Here is a 20,485-nt window from a genome sequence, read left to right as displayed (position 1 = left end):
AAACTATAGATTAAAATTTCAAATTCTTAAAAAAAAAAAAATAATAATAAAGAACTAGTCAAAATAAAAATCTCCCAAGTCATCTTGATCTCCTCTCAAAAAATTAATAAAAGTTATCTTCATCAAATGGTCCATAATCAGAAATTTCTGCCATGATTCCGTAGTCATGAGTGGAATCATTGGGATGCCGCAAGTTTTTAATCCGTTCAACACATCTTTTTCCCAAATTTCCTGAGAGAGTGAAATTGAAACATTTCCTTAAGTCAAGTGATTCAAGGTGAGGACAACCGTCAAGTATGGCCTGCAAACCATCATTCGTCACCCTATTTCCATTAAGCCGGAAGTGGCGCAATTCGGGCATGTTCTTTGCAATAGCAAGTGCCTCGTCGTCATCATCAAACTCCTCATCATCCTCTATGCGAATGCGAGGTTGCCATCCCAAAGCTGGTTCCATTTTAATGATTTCAAAAGAGGACAATAGCGCCCAAAAGCTTTCAAAGCTTTCAAAAGTTCTTCTGACGTTGAAGAAATCATCATGTCTAGCTCCTCCAATAATGGAAGTTTTGCTGCCAATTCACTCAATTTCTTATCCGTAATGTAATAGCAACATACAAGACAAAGGCGACTAAGCTGACTTGTACTGCAAAAATACCAAGGATGTGATAAAAAATTGAACCAGCAGCCATAAAGAGACAAGTAAATACAAAATTGTGGAACTTGTACTGCAAATATACCAAGGATGCAATAAAAAATGAACCAGTAGCCATAAAGAGACAAGTAAAAACAAAATTGTGGAAGAATTTTGCATCTGCAAATCCAATATTGGAGACAAATAGCTTGAACCCACCATTTAGATTGTGAACTGCAGTAAGTCATCAAAAAAAGAAATATTCTCTATAGGAGGGCTGCAATGTGTTGGTGTACTGCTTATTTTCTATTGTACACAGAAAAATTGTTCAAAGAATAAGAAAACAAACATATCTAGTTAGGAACATTCTCTAGGCCAAATCATCCAAACTTCCTACCTGAATTTGAAGCTATCAATCCATGTATCAGCTGACAGCATAAGCAAAAACTTAACCAAATATCAAAAGCAACCAAACTATTCCAAGTTTGTAACCGCTCTATATAAAACAGAGAAAGATACATGTGTTGCTTAATACAGTGATTCTGAGTTGAAACCCAAACACTTGAGATCTTTGTTCAAGTGATCCAAAATAATAAGAACATGTGACATGTGATGCCAACTCTTTTAACAATTCCCTTTCTTTTATTGATAATGTAGTTTCTTAGGATTACTTTGCATAGTTATCAAAACAGAACCAACAATTGACTCGATTAAACAAACAAAGTGATTCATACATTTTATTATTATTATTATTATTATTATTATTATAACATTAATATTAAAATACAAAAAACATAATAAAAACAAGTAAAGTACATGTATTTTAAACTAAACAATAAACTAAAATCTTTATCATCAAACCAACACGCCAATTGGTTTTATTTTTAATGTATTTTAGGCGGGATTGAACCCAAATTTCTTAATCTTTACCAATAATAAAATTACACCAAAACCAAATAATAATAATAATAATAATAAATTAAACAGAAATCGAGATATATATATATATATACCTTTGGGTGATGTAGAGGAGGGGTTGGTCGGAGGCAAAGTAGTCGATGTTGATATCTCGCAACTGCGATCGATGGCGTGCTTCCACATTATCTCGATGTTGATATCTAAGAGATAGATTGCGCCCAGCCTCTGGAGAATCGACACCGTCAAGTCATTTGGGAGACCCAGCCAGTTCCGGTACTCCTTTTTCTTCCGTCCTCGAGCCATTGTCGAGTCGTATTGGAGGGATTTTTAGGATTTGTTTTGGGTGTGTCGTCTATGAATTTAGATTTTAGAATGGAAGTGGGTCCTTTCAAATAACTATAAAAGTTAGACTTGAAAGTCATGATTGTGTAAAGTGATTTCCTTAAAATGTAGAGATTTTTTAAAATTTTTTAATAAATTCATTCACTTAAGTTTTTCAATAAAAAAAAAAAATATATCTTTAACAACTTCTTTGAATAAAATAATAATAAATGTTCTAATAAATTTTTACTTTTTCTTTTTTCTTTTTTCTTTTTTTTTTTTTATAAAAAAATAATTTTACTAGCTTATGTTAGTATTTTTTTTTTTAGATAAACATTTATCCTATTTCATCTATTTTCTAATAATAAAATAACAAATTTAAAAGCATTATTTTTTCTTCTCAAGAATTTTTTTTTTTCCTTTTGGAATAAATAACCAAAAAATAGCTAATATTTATTAACTTTAACGTAAACTAAAAATTGTTCCCAAAAAAAAAAATGTAAACTAAAAGAAATTCTAATAACAATCTAATAACATTAACTATTTTTTTGGGAAAAAGTTTAAAAAAAAAAAAAACTAATATGTAATTAACATAAACTTCTTAATTACGTAAACTCCTTTTTCTTTTTGTTCATATCAAGTTATCAACTTCGTTACAACTTAAAATTATCTAATATAAAAGTGGGGGTATATACGGTTTGGTATATTTTTTCCTTTTCCTACCGTATAGTCCTTGATGTATTCTTTCCTTTTCATACTTACCTTACCTATGAAACTTGCATAAATGTATTTGCCTTCTTTTTGTTTTTTTCATAAAATTCCCTTCTTTATTTTTTTTTTCATCAAATTGAATATGTTTTGTAAGGACATGATTTGTAACGACCCATAATAATGTTGGGTTCGCACGTATAAAGGCTCAAACAAATACTAAGCCTTGGTCACCAGACGGTGGATTTTCCGTGGTGTTCATACATAATTAAATCGTGTTCGCCCTAGAAGTCTTCTCTTGGAGGCGGGCTGGGAGGCTCTGGTTTTTTGCCATTTTTCCCAGCCTCTTTCCCCGGATTGCTTGTCCCTCTTTTTATATTAGCCTGCGTTCCTTATCCTTCGTCCACGTGTAGGATCGACTTTTCCAAGACTGATATTTGTCCCATCAGCCCATACCCAGAGTGGTTGGGGGTGGTTGTAAAAGCTGAACAGTATGGCTCTGTCAGGTGCAGAGTATTGAATGGCAGTAATGGTAGTTTTCCCTTTGTCCTTGGTCGTTATACTATCCAGTGTCTCCTTCTTTATTGACATAGATATTTTAGATTTTTTTCCCAAACTGTTCCTATACCGTTTTTGCCCTTCCTTCCAGGGGGACCTCGGATATGCTGAGGACAGAATCATCATCGGCTATGTCTCAAGACTATTTGGACTTTTATTACCCATCCTCAGCTATACCCTTCCTCAGCTCGGGCCTTGGGCCCTAATGTAAAAATGGGCCAGGGCCACAAATTATTGGACCCCACAATAGCCCCTCAAAACCCTGCTGTCCGACCTCTTGGTTGGAGAGGAGGATTTTGATAATGCTAAGCCTTTATTACGGCTCGTTTAGCTCTGGTCTTCATCAATGTGGGTGTCTCTTCATCTATCCAGGAAACATACCGGGCTACGAGACATTCCTTTGAATTCATTCATGATGCGTTCCTGCCGCTTCATTATCCGAAACGCGCCTTTAATGATTTCCCCTTTTCGAGACCATTTAAATTCGACGGTTATTGACGGCATGGGGAAATGGAGTGGGCGTATTCTCGTTTACAGATTTCCCTGGAAATTTGGACAGATTAAATGCCTCCCGTTTTGCCCTTCATATAAGAAGGAAAGCAAGAGGCTACCTCCCTTACACAAAGACCTTTCAATCCTTTTAAAGTCTGAAAACCCTTAGCCTCCTCCAGAGTTTCCCTTATCCGCTCGCTTACACCTTGAATTGTGATATGTTCGAGAGAGGAGCGGGAATGATGAGACCATTCCCTTCCCAGAAATGCTATGTTCTTGTGAAGTTCAAAATGGCTCGGTCAGGGCAGGGATGACAGAGACTCAAGATACTTTTATCCTCCTTTCAGCCAAAATCCGAAGCAGGGGCTCGTTGCGTCAAACTTTTGGTGCGACTGAGTTAGGGTCACCCATTATCAGTACCAGCCGCTCTCTGATGAGCATAGCTAACATGGCACCAGCGTGTTAGGAGTCAGGACCTACGCAGGGACAAAGTATCCCTGCTTCTTCCTCTCTTCCTTCACTGGTGCCTTCTTTTGCCTCCCCTTCTTCTTCTTTCCCATCACCAAATCCATCACGGTGCTTTTCCTTCTTCCTCTTCTTCTCCTCCCTCACCAAGGAAGGTCCTCCTCTCAATATGGGTGCTACTGGGGCAGAATTTGGAAAGACTTGGGAGCAGAGCTTAAAAAGATTTCTGGCTGTTTGTTTGTTACTTTTTTTTTTTTATTGTTTTTGTAACTCGTTTTCTATATAGGCTTGTTTAAGCCCTTCATTGTACGCTATAATACCTCTTTATATTAATAAAAGTCATCATTACTTTATTTCGTATATTCTATCTCTTCTTTTTGAAATGGTTATGTCGTGAATAGACGTACTACTTTGTGACTTTTTTTTTTTTTTTATTTCTATACTTTGAACGATGCTTAGGGCCGAAATCCCAGTTAATAAAAAGATCTTGCTCTGTGCTTATTGAAACTATCTGACATAATAATACCGAATTGAACAAATGATACTTAGGGCTGAAATCCTTACTAAGAAGAAAAGGAAAAGATATTATGATAAGCTTATTAGGGCTGTCTGGCATAATAACGCCGACTTGAGAAAACAATACTTAGGGCCGAAATTCCTTACTAAGAAAAAAGATGTTATTGTGAACTAATTAGAGGTATCGTGTACAATAAGACCAACCTGAAAATGGGTTGCATACCCCAAACTTGAGCGAGGGGTGATGGCTGAATGCTCAATGCCATGTAGGAAGTAATCATCCGAGGATATATAACCCAAAATGTACAACCCCTGTTGGTCGTTGAGTAATAAGGCGTTTCGCCATCCTCCTAATAACTTTCATAACCTTGACCTTTTTTGGTATTTGGTCCGAGGACTGAGCGACTTAGAATTCTTCTTAAGTAGCTGACTTCCCCATAGGTTTGAGTTCAAGGACCATGCAATACCTTGATTCTGTCCAAAACTTGATATTTATAAGTAGTTGGTTTTCCCATAGGTTTGAGTCTGAGGACCATGCAATACCTTGGTTCTGTCCAAAACTTGATATTTATAAGTAGTTGGTTTCCCCATAGGTTTGAGTCCGAGGACCATGCAATACCTTGGTTTTGTCCAAAACTTGATTTCTAAGTAGTTGGTTTCCCCATAGGTTTGAGTCCGAGGACCATGCAATACCTTGGTTCTGTCCAAAACTTGATATTTATAAGTAGTTGGTTTTCCCATAGGTTTGAGTTCGAGGACCATGCAATACCTCTGTCCAAAACTTGATTTCTAAGTAGTTGGTTTCCACATAGGTTTGAGTCCGAGGACCATGCAATATTTTGGTTCTGTCCAAAACTTGATATTTATAAGTAGTTGGTTCCCCATAGGTTTGAGTCCGAGGACCATGCAATACCTTGGTTCTGTCCAAAACTTGATATTTATAAGTAGTTGGTTCCCCATAGGTTTGAGTCCGAGGACCATGCAATACCTTGGTTCTGTCCAAAACTTGATATTTATAAGTAGTTGGTTTCCCCATAGGTTTGAGTCCGAGGACCATGCAATACCTTGGTTCTGTCCAAAACTTGATTTCTAATTAGCTGGGGGAATTAACCCCTCGGTTATGGCATGGAACCTTGGTTTAAGGGGAATTAGCTCCTCAGCCAAGCCCCTAGAACCATCCATGCTGCTGACGATACGAAGCGCAGCCCCTAGTAAAGAAACATAGCCCTTAGTGGAACTTTACGCTAGAACGCTACAACCAGCTGTTTGGAAATGACAAGGGGACTGTCTCGACCTACCGCCTATGCCAACACACAAGCCTTCCCCACAGACGGCGCCAATTGTAAGGACACGATTTGTAACGACCCATAATAATGTTGGGTTCGCACGTATAAAGGCTCAAACAATATCATTTATAGAGCGTGGATTTGAAAGGCTAAGCCTTGGTCACCAGACGGTGGATTTTCCGTGGTGTTCATACATAATTAAATCGTGTTCGCCCTAGGAGTCTTCTCCTGGAGGCAGGCTGGGAGGCTCTGGTTTTTGGCCATTTTTCCCAGCCTTTTTCCTCGGATTGCTTGTCCCTCTTTTTATATTAGCCTGCGTTCCTTATCCTTCGTCCACGTGTAGGATCGACTTTTCCAAGACTGATACTTGTCCCATCAGCCCATACTCAGAGTGGTTGGGGGTGGTTGTAAAAGCTGAACAATATGGCTCTGTCAGGTGCAGAGTATTGAATAACAGTAATGGCAGCTTTCCCTTTGTCCTTGGTCGTTATATTATCCAGTATCTTCTTCTCTATTGACATAGATATTTTAGATTTTTTCCCAAACTGTTCCTATACCGTTTTTGCCCTTCCTTCCACGGGGACCTCGAATATGCCGAGGACAGAATCATCCTCGACTGTATCTCAAGACTGTTTGGACTTTTATTACCCATCCTCGGCTATACCCTTCCTCGGCTCAGGCCTTGGGCCCTAATGTAAAAATGGGTCAGGGCCACAAATTATTGGACCCCACATGTTTTTTGTGCAGGTTGCCTGTTGTTTACGTATTTTTGTTAACTTTGATATAATTTATATGCTTATTATGGTCTTTAGAACTGATTGTATATCTTTCATGAAAACTAACAGATTAATTTTAACAAAAATCTTATTCACTTTTTGAAAGATCTGTTTTCCAATATGTGTAGATCCCATAAGTAGCCACAAGACCAAGATTTGAGCATCCAAAACCATGATAATGAACATCACTCCACAAAGAATGGAGACAGAAAATTGATTAAATACAAAAAGGATGATGTAAAAACAATTGATATTTAAGGTGATGTGAAATCTCCAAGACTTCGTTGCCTCTCCCTTGCTATCAAAGTTAATTCAATTTTCATGCGAGTATATTTACTTTAACTCTAATTCCAGATTTTTTTTTTTTTTTAATGTTTAGAAATTAATATTGTTTGTAATTATTGAATTTAGAGTTTCTTTGTGTCTATATATTTATGTGTGTGTTATTGTGAATTTTTCTTTCAATTTTTTATTTTATTTTATAAATTTGGATAGTTTTAATTTGTAAATTTTAGATGATTACTTGGGGTTAAAGTAAAAATATTAGGACAATTTTAATCATAATTCATGCAATAGTAGGGTGTTAGATATTGATATTAATTTTATGAATATTAGGACAATTTTAATCATAATTCATGCAATAGTAGGGTGTTAGATATTGATATTAATTTTATGCTTATTTACATTAATTAACATAAACATCTTAGCATGTTTAGTATTGATATTAATTTGACACTTTGAGATGCAAGCGTTTCATTATAATTAAATAAAAATAAATGTTATTATGCCAGTATGTTATAATTATTATTTGTTGTTCCTCACTCTACTTCACCTTTTTTTTTTTTTTTTATGGGAACCTTAATTGTTATTTTAATAAGTAAAAGTTATGTCTTAGTCCGATCGGGTATAGCATTTTTCTTCAATCATTAATTAGTGTTTCTCAATAAAATTATTCATGGTATAAGTTTATGACCAAAACTATGTAAAGCCCGACCCGTTTACTACTAAAAGCTTTCAGAAATTTAAAACTTGTCATAATCTTTAAAATATTTTTATTATTTTATTTGTTATTAAATTTAATTATATTATCAAAAAATATATATATTTTTTAAAATTTATATATAAATCTTTTATTAAGTCGTGCATTGCATGGGCATAATACTAGTTATATAGAAAACTTGCCTTTTTTTTTTTGAAATTTTTGTACAATATCAATAGGGCCGGATTGAAATTTTTTAAATAAATAAATAGTATCATTTTTTAAAATGCCAAAATAAACGTTTTTTTTTTTTTAGGGAAAAAATTTAATAAAACCTATATAGTTAAAAAAAAAAAAACTTAGAAGCCCAAACTACATCCCACAACTTGGAGATTTTTTAATTTTATACCCTAAAGTTTTAAAATTTGAATGTTACTCTCGAAGCAAATCTTTGAGTTAACCTATAAAGACCTAGCAATGTAGAGTGTAGAAGCTCAATTTCCCAGCTTTTAGAAACTCCAAATTCCAAATCAAAACTGCAAATAGGAGTAAATTATCATTTCACGTGTTCAAAGGAGGAAAAATCATTTCTCATTATGGCAAATATCACATTAAATTGGGCCTTGATAGGAGATTTTTTCATTTCAAAATTTAGAAGTTTCACCTTAAGCATATACAAGGTTTTCTTTTTTGTTTTTTTTTTTTATTTTTTTTTATTTTTATTTTTAACCTAAATTTTAAGAAATAAACATACACACAAGAAAAGGAAATGAGGTTTCCACAAAATTACTTCTCATCAATTGAAGAAGAACTTAAAACGTACATAAGATATCACATAAAAGTCAATTAATTTTGATCATCCTCATAAATAAGTGATCTTAATAGATTAAAAAAAATTACTTTTCATTGGTTATCAAAAATGAGGATAAACATGCATGCATAAGATCAAACTTATAAAATAATCTAGTGATTTTAATTATTAAAATTAATTGTTTGTGTTACAAAATAATTAATTAGTTTTGATAAATCAATAGCTTAATCACTTAATATTGTTACCCTAATCAAATGAGAAGTCAATTCCGATAAAAACTTATGTAAGTATCCCTTACAAATATCAAAAATAGAAATGAAATATGTTAAGCGAAAATATAAGAATAAAAAATCTAGGAAATCAGTTCTTAAAAAAACAAAAAGGGGGAAATCAGAATCAAAGTGCTAGTGTTGGGGCAAATCATATACATATACTAAAAGTTGAGACTTAAAAGTCATGGTTGCACCAAATTTCAAGTTTTTTTTTTTTTTTAATAAAAAGAATAATTAAATAATTAATTTCACCAATGTTTTAAATAATTATCCCACATTGATTGTGTATGTTTAGTGCCCGCTGTTTATAACTCTAGTCTACAACTAAAAAGGTTAGGCCCTTTTGTAGTTGTAATCTTATTATGTAATGTATTATAAACTCAGTTTAAAACACTAATATTACTATTTTCGTGTGTGTTCTAATAAATATTATTATTCTAGTAAGTATTATTGTTTACTCAAAAAAAAAAAACTAAACGTAGTCTTCTTTTTATTCATATCAACATCTTCTTCTTCTTTTTCTTTTTTTTTTAATTCATTAATTTTTAATTTTTTTAAATGTTAATTATGGAGTTGTGAGAAATTTTAGGATTGGGAAAGACATTTAGACAGGGATAAGATTCTTAAAATAAAACTCATCTTCATTTAAATCAAATTGAAACTCTTATTTAATATATAGTAATCTAGGATTTTCTTCTTTTTGTTAATATCAATTTCTTCTTTTCTTTTGGTTTTTTATTTTTATAGGAATCAACTTTTTCTTCTTGTTTGTATTGCAATGATACTTCTTAATAGTATCATTTGATACTAAATACCTTCTTCTCAACTAGAGCAACCTTTTTAGTGAGGATTACACTTTCAAATATTATTTTTTTAATAAATATATAGACATGATAGAATTTTAACGCATGGTGTCTGATTATTTTTTATTTAGCTAAGACACCAACAAATATGTTCTCCCCAACTAGAGTGGCATTCTTTTTGAAGATAACACTTTTAAAGAGAATTTTTTATAATAAATATACACCAATAAGTTTTTAGTGTAGGTAAAGAAAAGCTATAGTCATTTTCCTTCTTGTTCTGAAACAAAGTTGCCCATGTCTTCTTTGCAAGGTTCACTACTCTTCCATTTCTTCTTATCTTGATAGGAATTACCTTAGGAAGTCATACTATTTTTTAAAGTAACCAACAACTCCCTTACTTTTTCATAGTAGTCAGTTTCTTTAGACTCATAAATTTTGTAATTTTTCAATTCACATAAGAAGCTAAGTTTGATTAACAATAAATTCGGTGTAGATGATGAATGTTCATCCGCAATTCCTAACGAATATAAAAACTCTCATATTTCTTCAAAAAATAGTTATGAGCTCCTAAACAACATTGAATTGAAAACAAATTTTATTTATTATTTTTTTTTTCTGTTTTTTAATTTGTGTATTATATATACCTACTTTATGTTTCAATTCAAGGCTAGAAAAGTACCAACTTTGTGGTCAAGTTCATTGTTAGGAATAGCTATAATCTCTAGTCAATAAAATTCATTTGCTATTATTTGGACAAATCTAGACATTGAAATATGGAGATCTCACTCATGTTGTTACACTTCTTTATCATTAAAACAAGCAACCCTATTCAAATCCACATTTTTTTTTAGTTCCCCTAATTCAATTAGATTAAACTCATGGTAGCCTGAATACCGTCGTCTATACTGGTAAGTTATGGTTGTACTAATTTCGTTCTATTCAATTCATTCTCCATTAGGCAAAAAGCTCAACTGCCAAAGATATTAATGGAAACAGATTTGACAGTTAATGTAAATGAATTTGAGAACAGATTTGACAATGTTTTATATCTGTTGTAATATGAATGGATTTGAGAGTGCCTTCTGTATCAATTTCTTAATACTACTCTATTTGTATTCTCCAATTTGATAGTGAAATTTTCTTACACCATCTTTCTCAAGCCCAATATATTTTCACAATCATTCTTGGTTTTTGAATTTACTTTTACAACACTAGCCACTAGGTGCCTACTCCTAGGTTATCTATCATTATTTTAATTGTTCCTCAAGCAACACAGTTTCATCAACAAAGTAAAGAGAGCTTTATAATGAAGCTGTGTTAAAGCTCTAGGTGTGCCTACTATTACTTATGAAGTGACTGTCCGGACTCGTCTTCTTCGCAAGCTTGGTGAACCTATCACCCTCTTTGGAGAGAGAGATGGAAAGACACGACAGGCTGCTGGCGATTATGGTAAACTGGGTGCTGAAGGGCAGAATCTCCTCATGAGGAGGAGGAGGAGGAGGAGGAGGAAGAGGCTGTGGCTTCTGCTGCAAAAGCAAATGTTGACCAAGAAGCTATTTTGTGAGTCTGTAATACTGACAGCTGGTGTTGTCCGTTGAAGCTTTCGTGATAGTACTAACCTTTTGTGTTCTTGACTATAGTATCAAAAAATCTTTAATTCTTTCATTACATTGTGCCATGTTTGGAGCCATCAGCTGCTTAGAGAATTTCTTTTTCCTTTCCAAGTAGCAAATGGTTAGTTAGCTAGCAAATTATGTGGATTCTTTCACAAGCACAATCATTATTTTTTTAATTTTTTTTCCCATAATAGTATTGATCTTCATCCTGATACTGAGAAGTTTCAGTCATTGAAAATTCTAGACAATGATCTCTACTTCACCATTTTTTTCCCCAATTTTTCTCATTAATCCTTTATGAGAACCCAAATTCATGAGAATTTCTGTAAACAAATAGAAGAATGTGCCTCAAATTTTATTTATTTAATTATTTTTATCACCTATTCCAGTTAAATTTCATTTTAATGCATTGTTAAGTCAAACATAGATAATATATTCTCTGTTTGATAAAAACAGTTCATTTAAAAAGTTGAGGGATGATGAACCACGTGGACCACTGGACGCTTCAACCAATTTTTTTTTTTCCAATCCATAACCTTTTTCTTCAATTTCTTACCCATGTCATCCTCCATCAACTCTATCAAAATTGTATCCATTTTTTGCCTCCATCATTATCAATTTCCATGTGAATGCCCTATCCACTGCAAGTATACTTGCAATTTGTATTCTGTTGCCCATAGAATAGTCAACAAGGCATGAAATGTTTAAGTTCCTTTTACCAGAGATCTAATTTAATACACAGAATCCTGACACCCAGAAATCAAGGCACTGTAGTGTTTAAGTTGTTGCTCACACCCGGCCAATCACTTGCAAATGAACACTTTAACGTGGCCAAACTGATTCAACATTGCCTTAAATGCCCCACCTGGTATGAGAACCTGAATTTAAGTACTCAATTTAATGAATTTAACAGACACGTTGTCTCAAATTCCATGAAAATAATTAACACAACATAATAAAAATCCCTAGTGCATAATAAAGTCCTTAAAATCTAGAATTTGCTAACTAATATAAACTTGAAAATGAGTCCTCAACCTCACAATCAAACATAACTTCAATAAAAGCACCATGAACTAAGTCTTCTATCCTCTGGAGTTATCAACTGCACAATTTCCAATAGAACGCAAAAGCTGTAGACCATCAGCATTTGCAAGTATTTTGATTCCTTTCTCTCTTGTTGATACAGCGAGCAGTATCCCTTCCTTGTTAAATCGAATGCAAGGAGAAGCCTAAAAGATATTCAAGGAAAAGATTGTTTAATTATAAGAAGGGCTTCAAAATACTGCCAAGCATATCAAGAAAAGGGATTCCACAGGCATTACCGGTAATCCACCCTTTGCATCTGTAGTAGTCAAGATGTTAACATCATCCATGTCCCAAAATTTTATCTGAAACTCATCACCGGTAGCTAGGAACCGGTTCTTCATTGTATCAAATTGCACTACCCCCACAGACCGTTTCCAAAGACCATTATATACATGCTTGATAGCCCCCTCACTTTCATTCCATTCGGCAAGGTATGATTCTCCTCCTTCACTAGTCCCACATGAGAATAGCCTATGATGCACACAATAAAAGAAACATGATATGGAGTTGAGCAATTGCCCAACCACAATGAAAATTTTAAGGAAATAAATAGTTGGATAAGTAATGTGTAATAAAACATCCTTACTACCTTGTCCCGTCAGCACTGTAGGCCATTGTCGTGCAAGATTGGCCTGGAGCATCATAGTCAATTCTTGAACCCAGATTATCATATAACCAAGCCTTAATTTTTCCATTGATATCGACTGAAAATATGAACTGTAGGAAGCAAGAAAACCTTCAATGATCTAAACCAGATCCACACAGCAGGAGAAGCCAGAAGGGTTGGAGGGAGGGGGGCTGTGGGCAAGTGGCAACCCTAGGGATTATTAGGGTGTGACAATTAAGATTCACATTTCCCATTTTTTCCCAAAAGCAATTTAGAGTTGTGGGGAAAAAAGTGGAAAAGAATAGTCCCATTTTTTGTACCAGGAAAATAGCAATATATATATATTAACCATAATACTTCAGATGGAAAGAAGAAAGCTCAAATGTTAATTTGACAAAACAAAAGGCCATGAACAAAGGGAAGAAAGAAATCTTTCGCCTCAAACTCTTTTTGCAAAACCTTATTCTGATTAATCCATGAGCCCCCTCTGCAAGCATAGCCTTAGGGTATAATAAGTTCACCAAAATATTTAGGTAAAGCTGCTAAGCTTTAACAATGAATAATAACCTGAGCCTAAAACTCCGGTTGAGGCATGAGACTTGGATGTCTCTGAAGAAAAGTTACTTATCATTTAAAAAAAAAAAAAAAAGAAAAAAAAAAGGGATGTCAAATGTCAACTAGAAAAAGTGCAAATAAAACAACTAAATACCTGAATGTTTTCCTTATGATGAGGGCACACGGAGTAAACTGGTGCTTCATGCCCTTCAAACGTGTACAGCCTATTACCAGTGACAGCATCCCACACCTGCACAGAAATGAACTTTCAGTCTTTCACAATGCAGTCCAGCCTCATTATTACAATGAAATAATATGCCAAGTAAAGTTAAACCTTAATAGTCTTGTCCTCTCCACCAGTTATGATGCAGAGTTGTCCGTTTGGATGTGAAAAGCTAAGATCACTAACCTTACCGACATGAGCGTCAATCTGGAAAAAAAAAAAAAAAAAAATCATGGCAGATACACAATTATTAACAACAGGACCTGAAAGAACCAGTAAGTATTATGTTTCAATAATCACTAAAAACTAAGTAAGAACACACACACACACATGTATGTATGTATGTATGTAAATATGCAGTTGTGTGTAAGAGCATGCATATGTATATATATATATATATAAACAAACCTCCCGGTGGTTCCGCAAATCATGACCACCATGATAGGAATATATTTGCACTATATGTTTCGAATATGCAACCCCTGAAATGGAAAGCAAGAAAGATCATCAGAGATGCAAATTGTTTCTCAAGAATATCTTAAACTTTTGGGATAAAAGGTAATTTAAAAATAAAAAATAAATAAAATAAATCCCCTCAAAGTAACATACCAAAAAGCGCACCATCAGGACTCCACATCACACGGTTTACAGATGCAGTATAATCACTGGCCAACAATGCCTATCATCAAGTGACATAGAGATTATTAGCCTCATATGTTTTTCTAGAGCGTATTGTTATTGTCCAACTTAAAAAATAAAAAATAACTTTGTGGAGATATCCGTTAAACCTGCAAGGCAATTGAACATTCTTCAACGTCCCAAACATTGAAGCTTTGAGAAACAAGCCTCTTCCTCCATCCAACATCCCAAATTGTGATATCACCAATATTTGTTCCAGCTGAATTTGATAGAACATAAAACACATAATAGAAGAAATTTTAGCTTAAACAACCTCATAGAACAAAAATTGAAGATGTATGAGCATGAGCAGCAGCAGAAGCTTACCAAGAAGCAAAGTTTGTTGGGATGGATGAAAATCCATGGAGTTGACAGCAGAACCCTGATTCAAGTTGACGACAACAGCGGTTGGCAGGCCCTTGGACTTGGAGAAGTCGAATGGGATGAGAGTCCAGAGATACCTCCACCTTCTTGACAAAGTACTTGTGATGATGGAGTCTCGAATTGGGAGATAGGAGAGGATGTGGATGAGGAGAGAGTCCGGTAGAGAATCAAAAAAGTCATCGTCTTTGTCACTGTAATTTCTCTGCCTCTCTCTCCTTTTCACTCTCTCTGCTCTTTCAATTCTCTGCTTCTCTCTCCTCTCCATTCAATCTCCTCTATTTACAAGAAAGAAAGAAAGAAGTTTGCAAAGAAATGGTGGAATGATTAATAATTACTTCAAACCCACTTCTCTAAAACTAGAAAGAAAGCATTATTTTTTTTAAAAAAATTAATAATATTCTCTAAATCAAGAGGCAGAAAAAAAGAAAATGAAATCAAACATCTATAATTAAACTTGTAGAGACGAGATGGGCAAGAAAAAATAGGCAGAAAGAAAAGCATCCAGATAAAGGAGGAAGCAAAGCAAAGAAAAGCACAAGTTTAATAATAATAAATCAACCTTAAATTGTCGAATATAGAAACAATCATGATCATGCAGACTAAACTAAACTGAACTAACTACAGATGGAATTGGAAATGGAGGCAGCCTTACATAAAATGAAAATGAAACTCCTCTGTCTGGTGAATTTGATTAACTAGAGATGATCGAATCGGTAGTCATCACATCAGCTCTGCCTTTGAACTTTCTATCTGGGAGGTCAAGGTCGCAGACTTAAACATTAATCTGCTACTGTACACTGTACCCCAATTTTTGTGTTCTCTCTGTCTCGGACAACTACGGTGACTTTGACTTTTGACTTTTGACTTTTGATTTTTTTTTTTTTTTTTTCCTAAACTTTTCATTTGGTCATATTTTTTACACCAAATTGAATATGGTGTAAAAAATATAGGCTAAAGTTTACCTCTTTTTATCTTTTTTTAATGAATCTACATCCAGTTATTTTCACACTAAACTGAATGCTGGTTCTTTTTTTTTTTTTTTTTTGACAGATAAGAGTATCCAATTCTTAGGGACTACTAAATCAACTCCTTAATGTTATTGGTCTCTAAATTTGATTAGTGAAGGATGTGCTATTTTCTTTTTTCATTTTTTACCACACGATAACTTTTATGTATTTAAAAATTTAATTTCACCCTAAATAAAATGTTGGTCCCTAAATTTGTTTAGTGAATGATGTGGTTTTTTTTTTTTATATTTTTTTTATATTTTTTATATTTTTTATTTTTTTAACCACATGATAACTTTTATGTATTTTAAAAATTACACATTTACACCCAACATGTTAAATTCAAACCCCCTTAACCTAATTTAGATTGATAGTTGAGTTGAAACCACTACATTCTCAGCAATTTGGGTCATCTGTCCTAAAAAGCTAGAGACACACAAGTGTAATAAGTTTTTGTTTTGGCAAGATTTGGTAGTTGAGAAATGAGAAAAAATTGTTAAGTATTCCCGAAGTATGGAGAAATTATGTTCCCCCTCTCACATTCATGGTAAACCCTATCATGAATTTAGTAAGTGAACCTCACTAAGAATATGAGAGGAGGAAACATCATTTTCATGCTTCAAGGACACTTAAGAATTACTCATAAATGAGTTACTGTAGAAGAACCTAATCCGAACTTCCATAATGGAAAATGTAAGACTATTATTAATCAACCATGTATTTCTACCTTATTATTATTATTATTTATTGTTGGTAATGTTCACTTTCCCTCTACAATTCTTATAGCACTATGCACATATCACAAACTTTTCAAAATTTAGAATATTTTATTACTGTTATTTTTCAAATGACTAATGTGTAGATTTCCTTCAAACCTTAAGGAATGGGTGTGTCATTTGCTTAATTTTTTGCCGAAGTGTCATTCCTTGTAATTTACCTAAAAGATAAATAATAACCATATATATTGATGGTCACAAAACAAAATCCATTACAATTTGGTCGGGCCTTAATCTTTATCAATATATATCTAAAAGTTGAAATATAGCATTTATTGTTGCTATGCTCTGATTGAGCCACATCAGCATCCACGTTATTATCCTTTTTCTTTTCAATTTTCCTATACTTTTTTTAATGTTTACTTTTTTTTTTCTTTTTTTAATAATTACACTTTCTCAAACATTTCTCCTTCTTTTATCTTTTTATCTCCCCAGTCCTTACTACCCTCAAGCTTAATATCACTATTCATCTTTCCCTTCATCTTCCTCTATTTTGTCTCTTCATATTTCCCTTCATTTTTCCCTCCCTTATTTTTTCATCTCCTCACTATCCTCAACCTTAATATCACTATTCATATTTCCCTTCATCTTCCTTTATTTTGTTTCTTTATATTCACATTATTTTACTATAAATTTGTCATTTTCTCTTCCATTCTTTGCATAGGTTTCCCTCACAAAAAGGTTCTCTCTCTCTCTCTCTCTCTCTCTCTCTCTCTCTCAATAATTTTTAGAGTATTTTTTTTCCCTGCATTTCTACTTTAAGTTGATAAATTTTTGTGTTCATTATAACTCTACTTTGTGTTGATGCAATTTAGTTTTGTGATTAAGTTTTTTGGTTCTCTTTGATTGTTAAATGTTATCCTATTGCATTATAAAAAATTAAAGATAATATATATGAATATAATATATATTATTCTATTACATAACATGATTTGGGTAATTTGGTGTTTATTGTTATATTTTTTTTTACATTTTTTTTCATCTTATTTTATTCAATATTTAAACTCAGCCACATCCTCAATATAATTAAATTATTTATGTCTTCTTATTTTTTTAAAAAAAATTAAACATATAATATTTCATTTAAATTCAAATAAATAAAATTGTATTATAATTAATAGAGATAATTAATTTGGTGTTTATTGTAATATATTTTATTTTTACTTTTTTTTTCTTCTCATACTATTTTATTCAACATATTGCATTATAAAAAATGATAAAACTAATTAGGCACTATGTAGTAGTCTATGGTTTTACGTATATAAAGATATGGAATATGTAGAGTTTATATATGTAAACATTCACATTAAGTAAACAATATATATATATATATATATATAAAAAGGTTTAAGAAAAAGTATATGTATGGTTTTTATTAACTTAAAAGATAATGAAAAATCAACTGTTAATAAATAATAAATAAAACAATAATATTATCACACGCAACATGCGAGTCTGCGACTAGTTTTTATAATAACTAAAAATTATATAAGTATACAAATACATGCACGCATACACACATATATAAACAAACCTACAGGTGTTTATGCAAATCATTACTACCATGATAGGAATATATCTACACTATACGTTTCAAATATGCAACGCCTGAATGGAAATCAGGAAAGATCATTAGAGATGCAAATTGTTTCTCAAGAATATAATCCTTTTCTACCCTGTTTTATAATTGTAAAATAGCCTTACTAAATGTCCTATTGTTGAAAAAGAAAACTCAAATGATGAAAATAAAAATGCAATATGTTATCATTCACAAATCTGTTATATCTGGTTATAAATTGCATTTTTATTTGTTGAATGTTAGAATGTTTTTAAATGATTAATTTTACTCGTTTCTCATAGCTTAAGGTTTTGAGAGAAGTGGTTTTGAGTTCAAACTCTATCTCCACTCTACCTTTCATTTAAAAGTTCAATAAACGTGACTTTAAATCATGTTTTCAGTTATAAATAAATCCCCTCAAGGTAACAAACCAAAAAGGGCACCATTAGGACTCTAGATCACAGAGTCTCCAGATGCAGTATAATCATTTGCCAATGACACCTCTCATCAAGTGACATAGAGATTATTAGCCTCATAAGTTTTCCTAGAGGACATTGTTATTATCCAACTTTAATGCTTATATATAAGTGCGTGTAAGATTTGTCAAACCTGCAAGGTCATTGAACATTCTCCAATGTCATCGGAGGAGTCGTATGGGACAAGAGTCCAAAGAGGCCTCTGCCAGGTTGACAAAATGCTCGTGACGATGGCGTCCCGGATTAGGAGAAAAAAGAGGATGTGGCAAAGGAGATAGTCCGGTAGATTGCTAATAATGTCAATGTCATCCTTGTCAGTGTAATTTCTCTACCTCTCTCTCCTTTCCGCAGTCTCTGCTCTTTCAATTCTTTGCTTCTCTCTCCTTTCCATTCAATCAGCTACTTTCGATCCCAAGCTATGTTTCTTCTCAATGGAAATTTGAGAGAAGGAGCGATTAAGTGAAGGGTTTGAGTTCTTTTTTATTATTTATTTTTAATAATTCAACACAAACTGTGCTTGCGGCTGCAATTATACATAAAAGAGACTAAAATATGATCGAGAAATCTGTACTAAGCATACGCATAGACGTCTATATCTCAGACTACCAAAAAAATGTTTGACAGGCACAAGAAAAAACATGTGCGTAGATGTCAATAAGAATTTTAGCTCTTTAAATGTTCTTCTAAAATTTTGATAAGAATATTCTTCAGAAAATCAAAAGCTTCAGTGTTTTTGTGGACCTTGATTAATATCAAGTGCTTCTTCCCGCAGTTGAACAAGAAGCACTAAAGGTGCTAATTATGGGTCCCTGAAAAATAAACAATGTAATTAAGAAGCATGTACACATTTGAAGTTCCTATAAAAGTTATAAAAAAAAAAGTAGTACCTTTGCAAGAGTTGTAGGAGCCACACTAGAGGTATCAACAGATTGATTTTCAATAGAATGCAGAAGCCGTACACCATCAGCATTTGCAAGTATTTTGATTCCATTCTCACTTGTTGATACAGCAAGTAGTATCCCATCCTTGTTAAATTGAATGCAAGGAGTAGCCTAAAAGATCTTCAAGGTAAAGATTGTTAAATTATAAGAGTTTCAAAATACTGCCGCGCACATCTAGAAAATGGCTTCCATGGGCATTACCGATAATCCACCATAGCAATTATCAATAGGTAACTATTGTCCATGTCCCAAAATTTTATTTTAAACGCATCACCGGTAGCTAGGAACGGGCTCTTTATTGTATCTGTTAAGTTATAGTTTTTCACATAACATTATGTTGGCTTTATTTCATGACAAAAAAATGTTGTAATTGCATTAATTTATTTCCTTGTATTTTGTGGGATTTGATTGTAATGAGTATAGTATTAAGTTGGTGAAGATTGTACAAGACAATTGATCTTGTGACTGACTCATAAGTGGACAACCCGCAAAAGGTCACGTGAGAAGCACATGTTGGAAGCTGAACAATCTTTTGCCAGGTTGTATTTTGCGAGTCATTTTGCGATTTGGCCAAGTCACGAGAGTGTGATTTTTATACTCTTCACCCATACTATATATACCCTCATTACCCACAAAATTGTAAGGAGACTATTTAGAAGAAAACCCTATAGAAGTTTCTACAATACCCACCTTGTTAGAGAGAGCTATACATCCTCAAGAAAGAAATCTTTATAGTCTTTTCTTCTCCCCTCTCCCATTATTATACTTTGAAAGGAGATTTATACCCAAACATAACCGACATCTATTCAGAGTGTAAAAAGTATTTTAGAACTTAAGAAGCATTGGGTATTTGCCAAAATAAGCCGGTGAGGCTTAGCTGTGCAATCAGGCGATATTGCGAGATCCAGATAATTAGTGAAGACAAGATTTCGAGAAGTCCGTTGGTAGTTGGAGCTTAGAGGGCTCAAGTACTTTGGATAAATTAGGCTTGGAGGGTCTTTTTGGTATCCTTATACTCCAACTTATTTACTAATGGATTATTTTG

At 33.2% G+C, this 20,485-nt stretch overlaps 2 protein-coding genes across 3 annotated transcripts; both read right to left on the bottom strand.

Moving 5' to 3' along the window:
* Window positions 1-414: 414 nt before the first annotated feature.
* On the bottom strand, window positions 415-1,934 carry LOC115990341. Its single transcript, XM_031114181.1, has 2 exons — window positions 1,642-1,934; window positions 415-566 (listed from the first exon to the last, which is right to left on the bottom strand). The coding sequence occupies exons 1-2, from the start codon at window positions 1,847-1,849 to the stop codon at window positions 415-417; spliced, it is 360 nt and encodes a 119-aa protein (XP_030970041.1). The 5' UTR covers window positions 1,850-1,934.
* Window positions 1,935-11,986: 10,052 nt separating this feature from the next.
* On the bottom strand, window positions 11,987-15,469 carry LOC115991608 (topless-related protein 4-like). Of its 2 annotated transcripts, none has more exons than XM_031115428.1 (10): window positions 15,335-15,469; window positions 14,626-14,957; window positions 14,409-14,518; window positions 14,230-14,299; window positions 14,029-14,102; window positions 13,732-13,827; window positions 13,552-13,647; window positions 12,825-12,952; window positions 12,472-12,706; window positions 11,987-12,378 (listed from the first exon to the last, which is right to left on the bottom strand). In XM_031115428.1, exons 2-10 carry the CDS (start codon window positions 14,945-14,947, stop codon window positions 12,232-12,234), a joined length of 1,278 nt encoding a protein of 425 aa, XP_030971288.1. In that variant the 5' UTR covers window positions 14,948-14,957; window positions 15,335-15,469; the 3' UTR covers window positions 11,987-12,231. The 2 variants fall into 2 exon arrangements, with proteins under 2 accessions (XP_030971288.1, XP_030971289.1); XM_031115429.1 differs by lacking the exon at window positions 15,335-15,469 and adding an exon at window positions 15,242-15,329.
* Between the last annotated feature and the right edge of the window lie 5,016 nt (window positions 15,470-20,485).

Source organism: Quercus lobata, chromosome 5 (assembly GCF_001633185.2).
Source record: "Quercus lobata isolate SW786 chromosome 5, ValleyOak3.0 Primary Assembly, whole genome shotgun sequence".
NCBI lineage: Eukaryota > Viridiplantae > Streptophyta > Magnoliopsida > Fagales > Fagaceae > Quercus > Quercus lobata.
This window is presented reverse-complemented; position numbering and strand designations above follow the sequence as displayed.

Bases quoted from the DNA above. Each gene is read 5' to 3' on its own strand.
- LOC115990341 (XM_031114181.1), bottom strand. From the start codon at position 1,849: ATGGCTCGAGGACGGAAGAAAAAGGAGTACCGGAACTGGCTGGGTCTC. The intron at 567-1,641 runs GTATATATATAT...GTGAATTGGCAG, and splicing joins CTCCTCTACATCACCCAAAG to CAAAACTTCCATTATTGGAG.
- LOC115991608 (XM_031115428.1), bottom strand. From the start codon at position 14,947: ATGGAGAGGAGAGAGAAGCAGAGAATTGAAAGAGCAGAGAGAGTGAAA. The intron at 14,300-14,408 runs GTTTAACGGATA...ACTTGATGATAG, and splicing joins AATGTTCAATTGCCTTGCAG to GCATTGTTGGCCAGTGATTA. The intron at 13,648-13,731 runs GTTTAACTTTAC...ATTTCTGTGCAG, and splicing joins GAGAGGACAAGACTATTAAG to GTGTGGGATGCTGTCACTGG.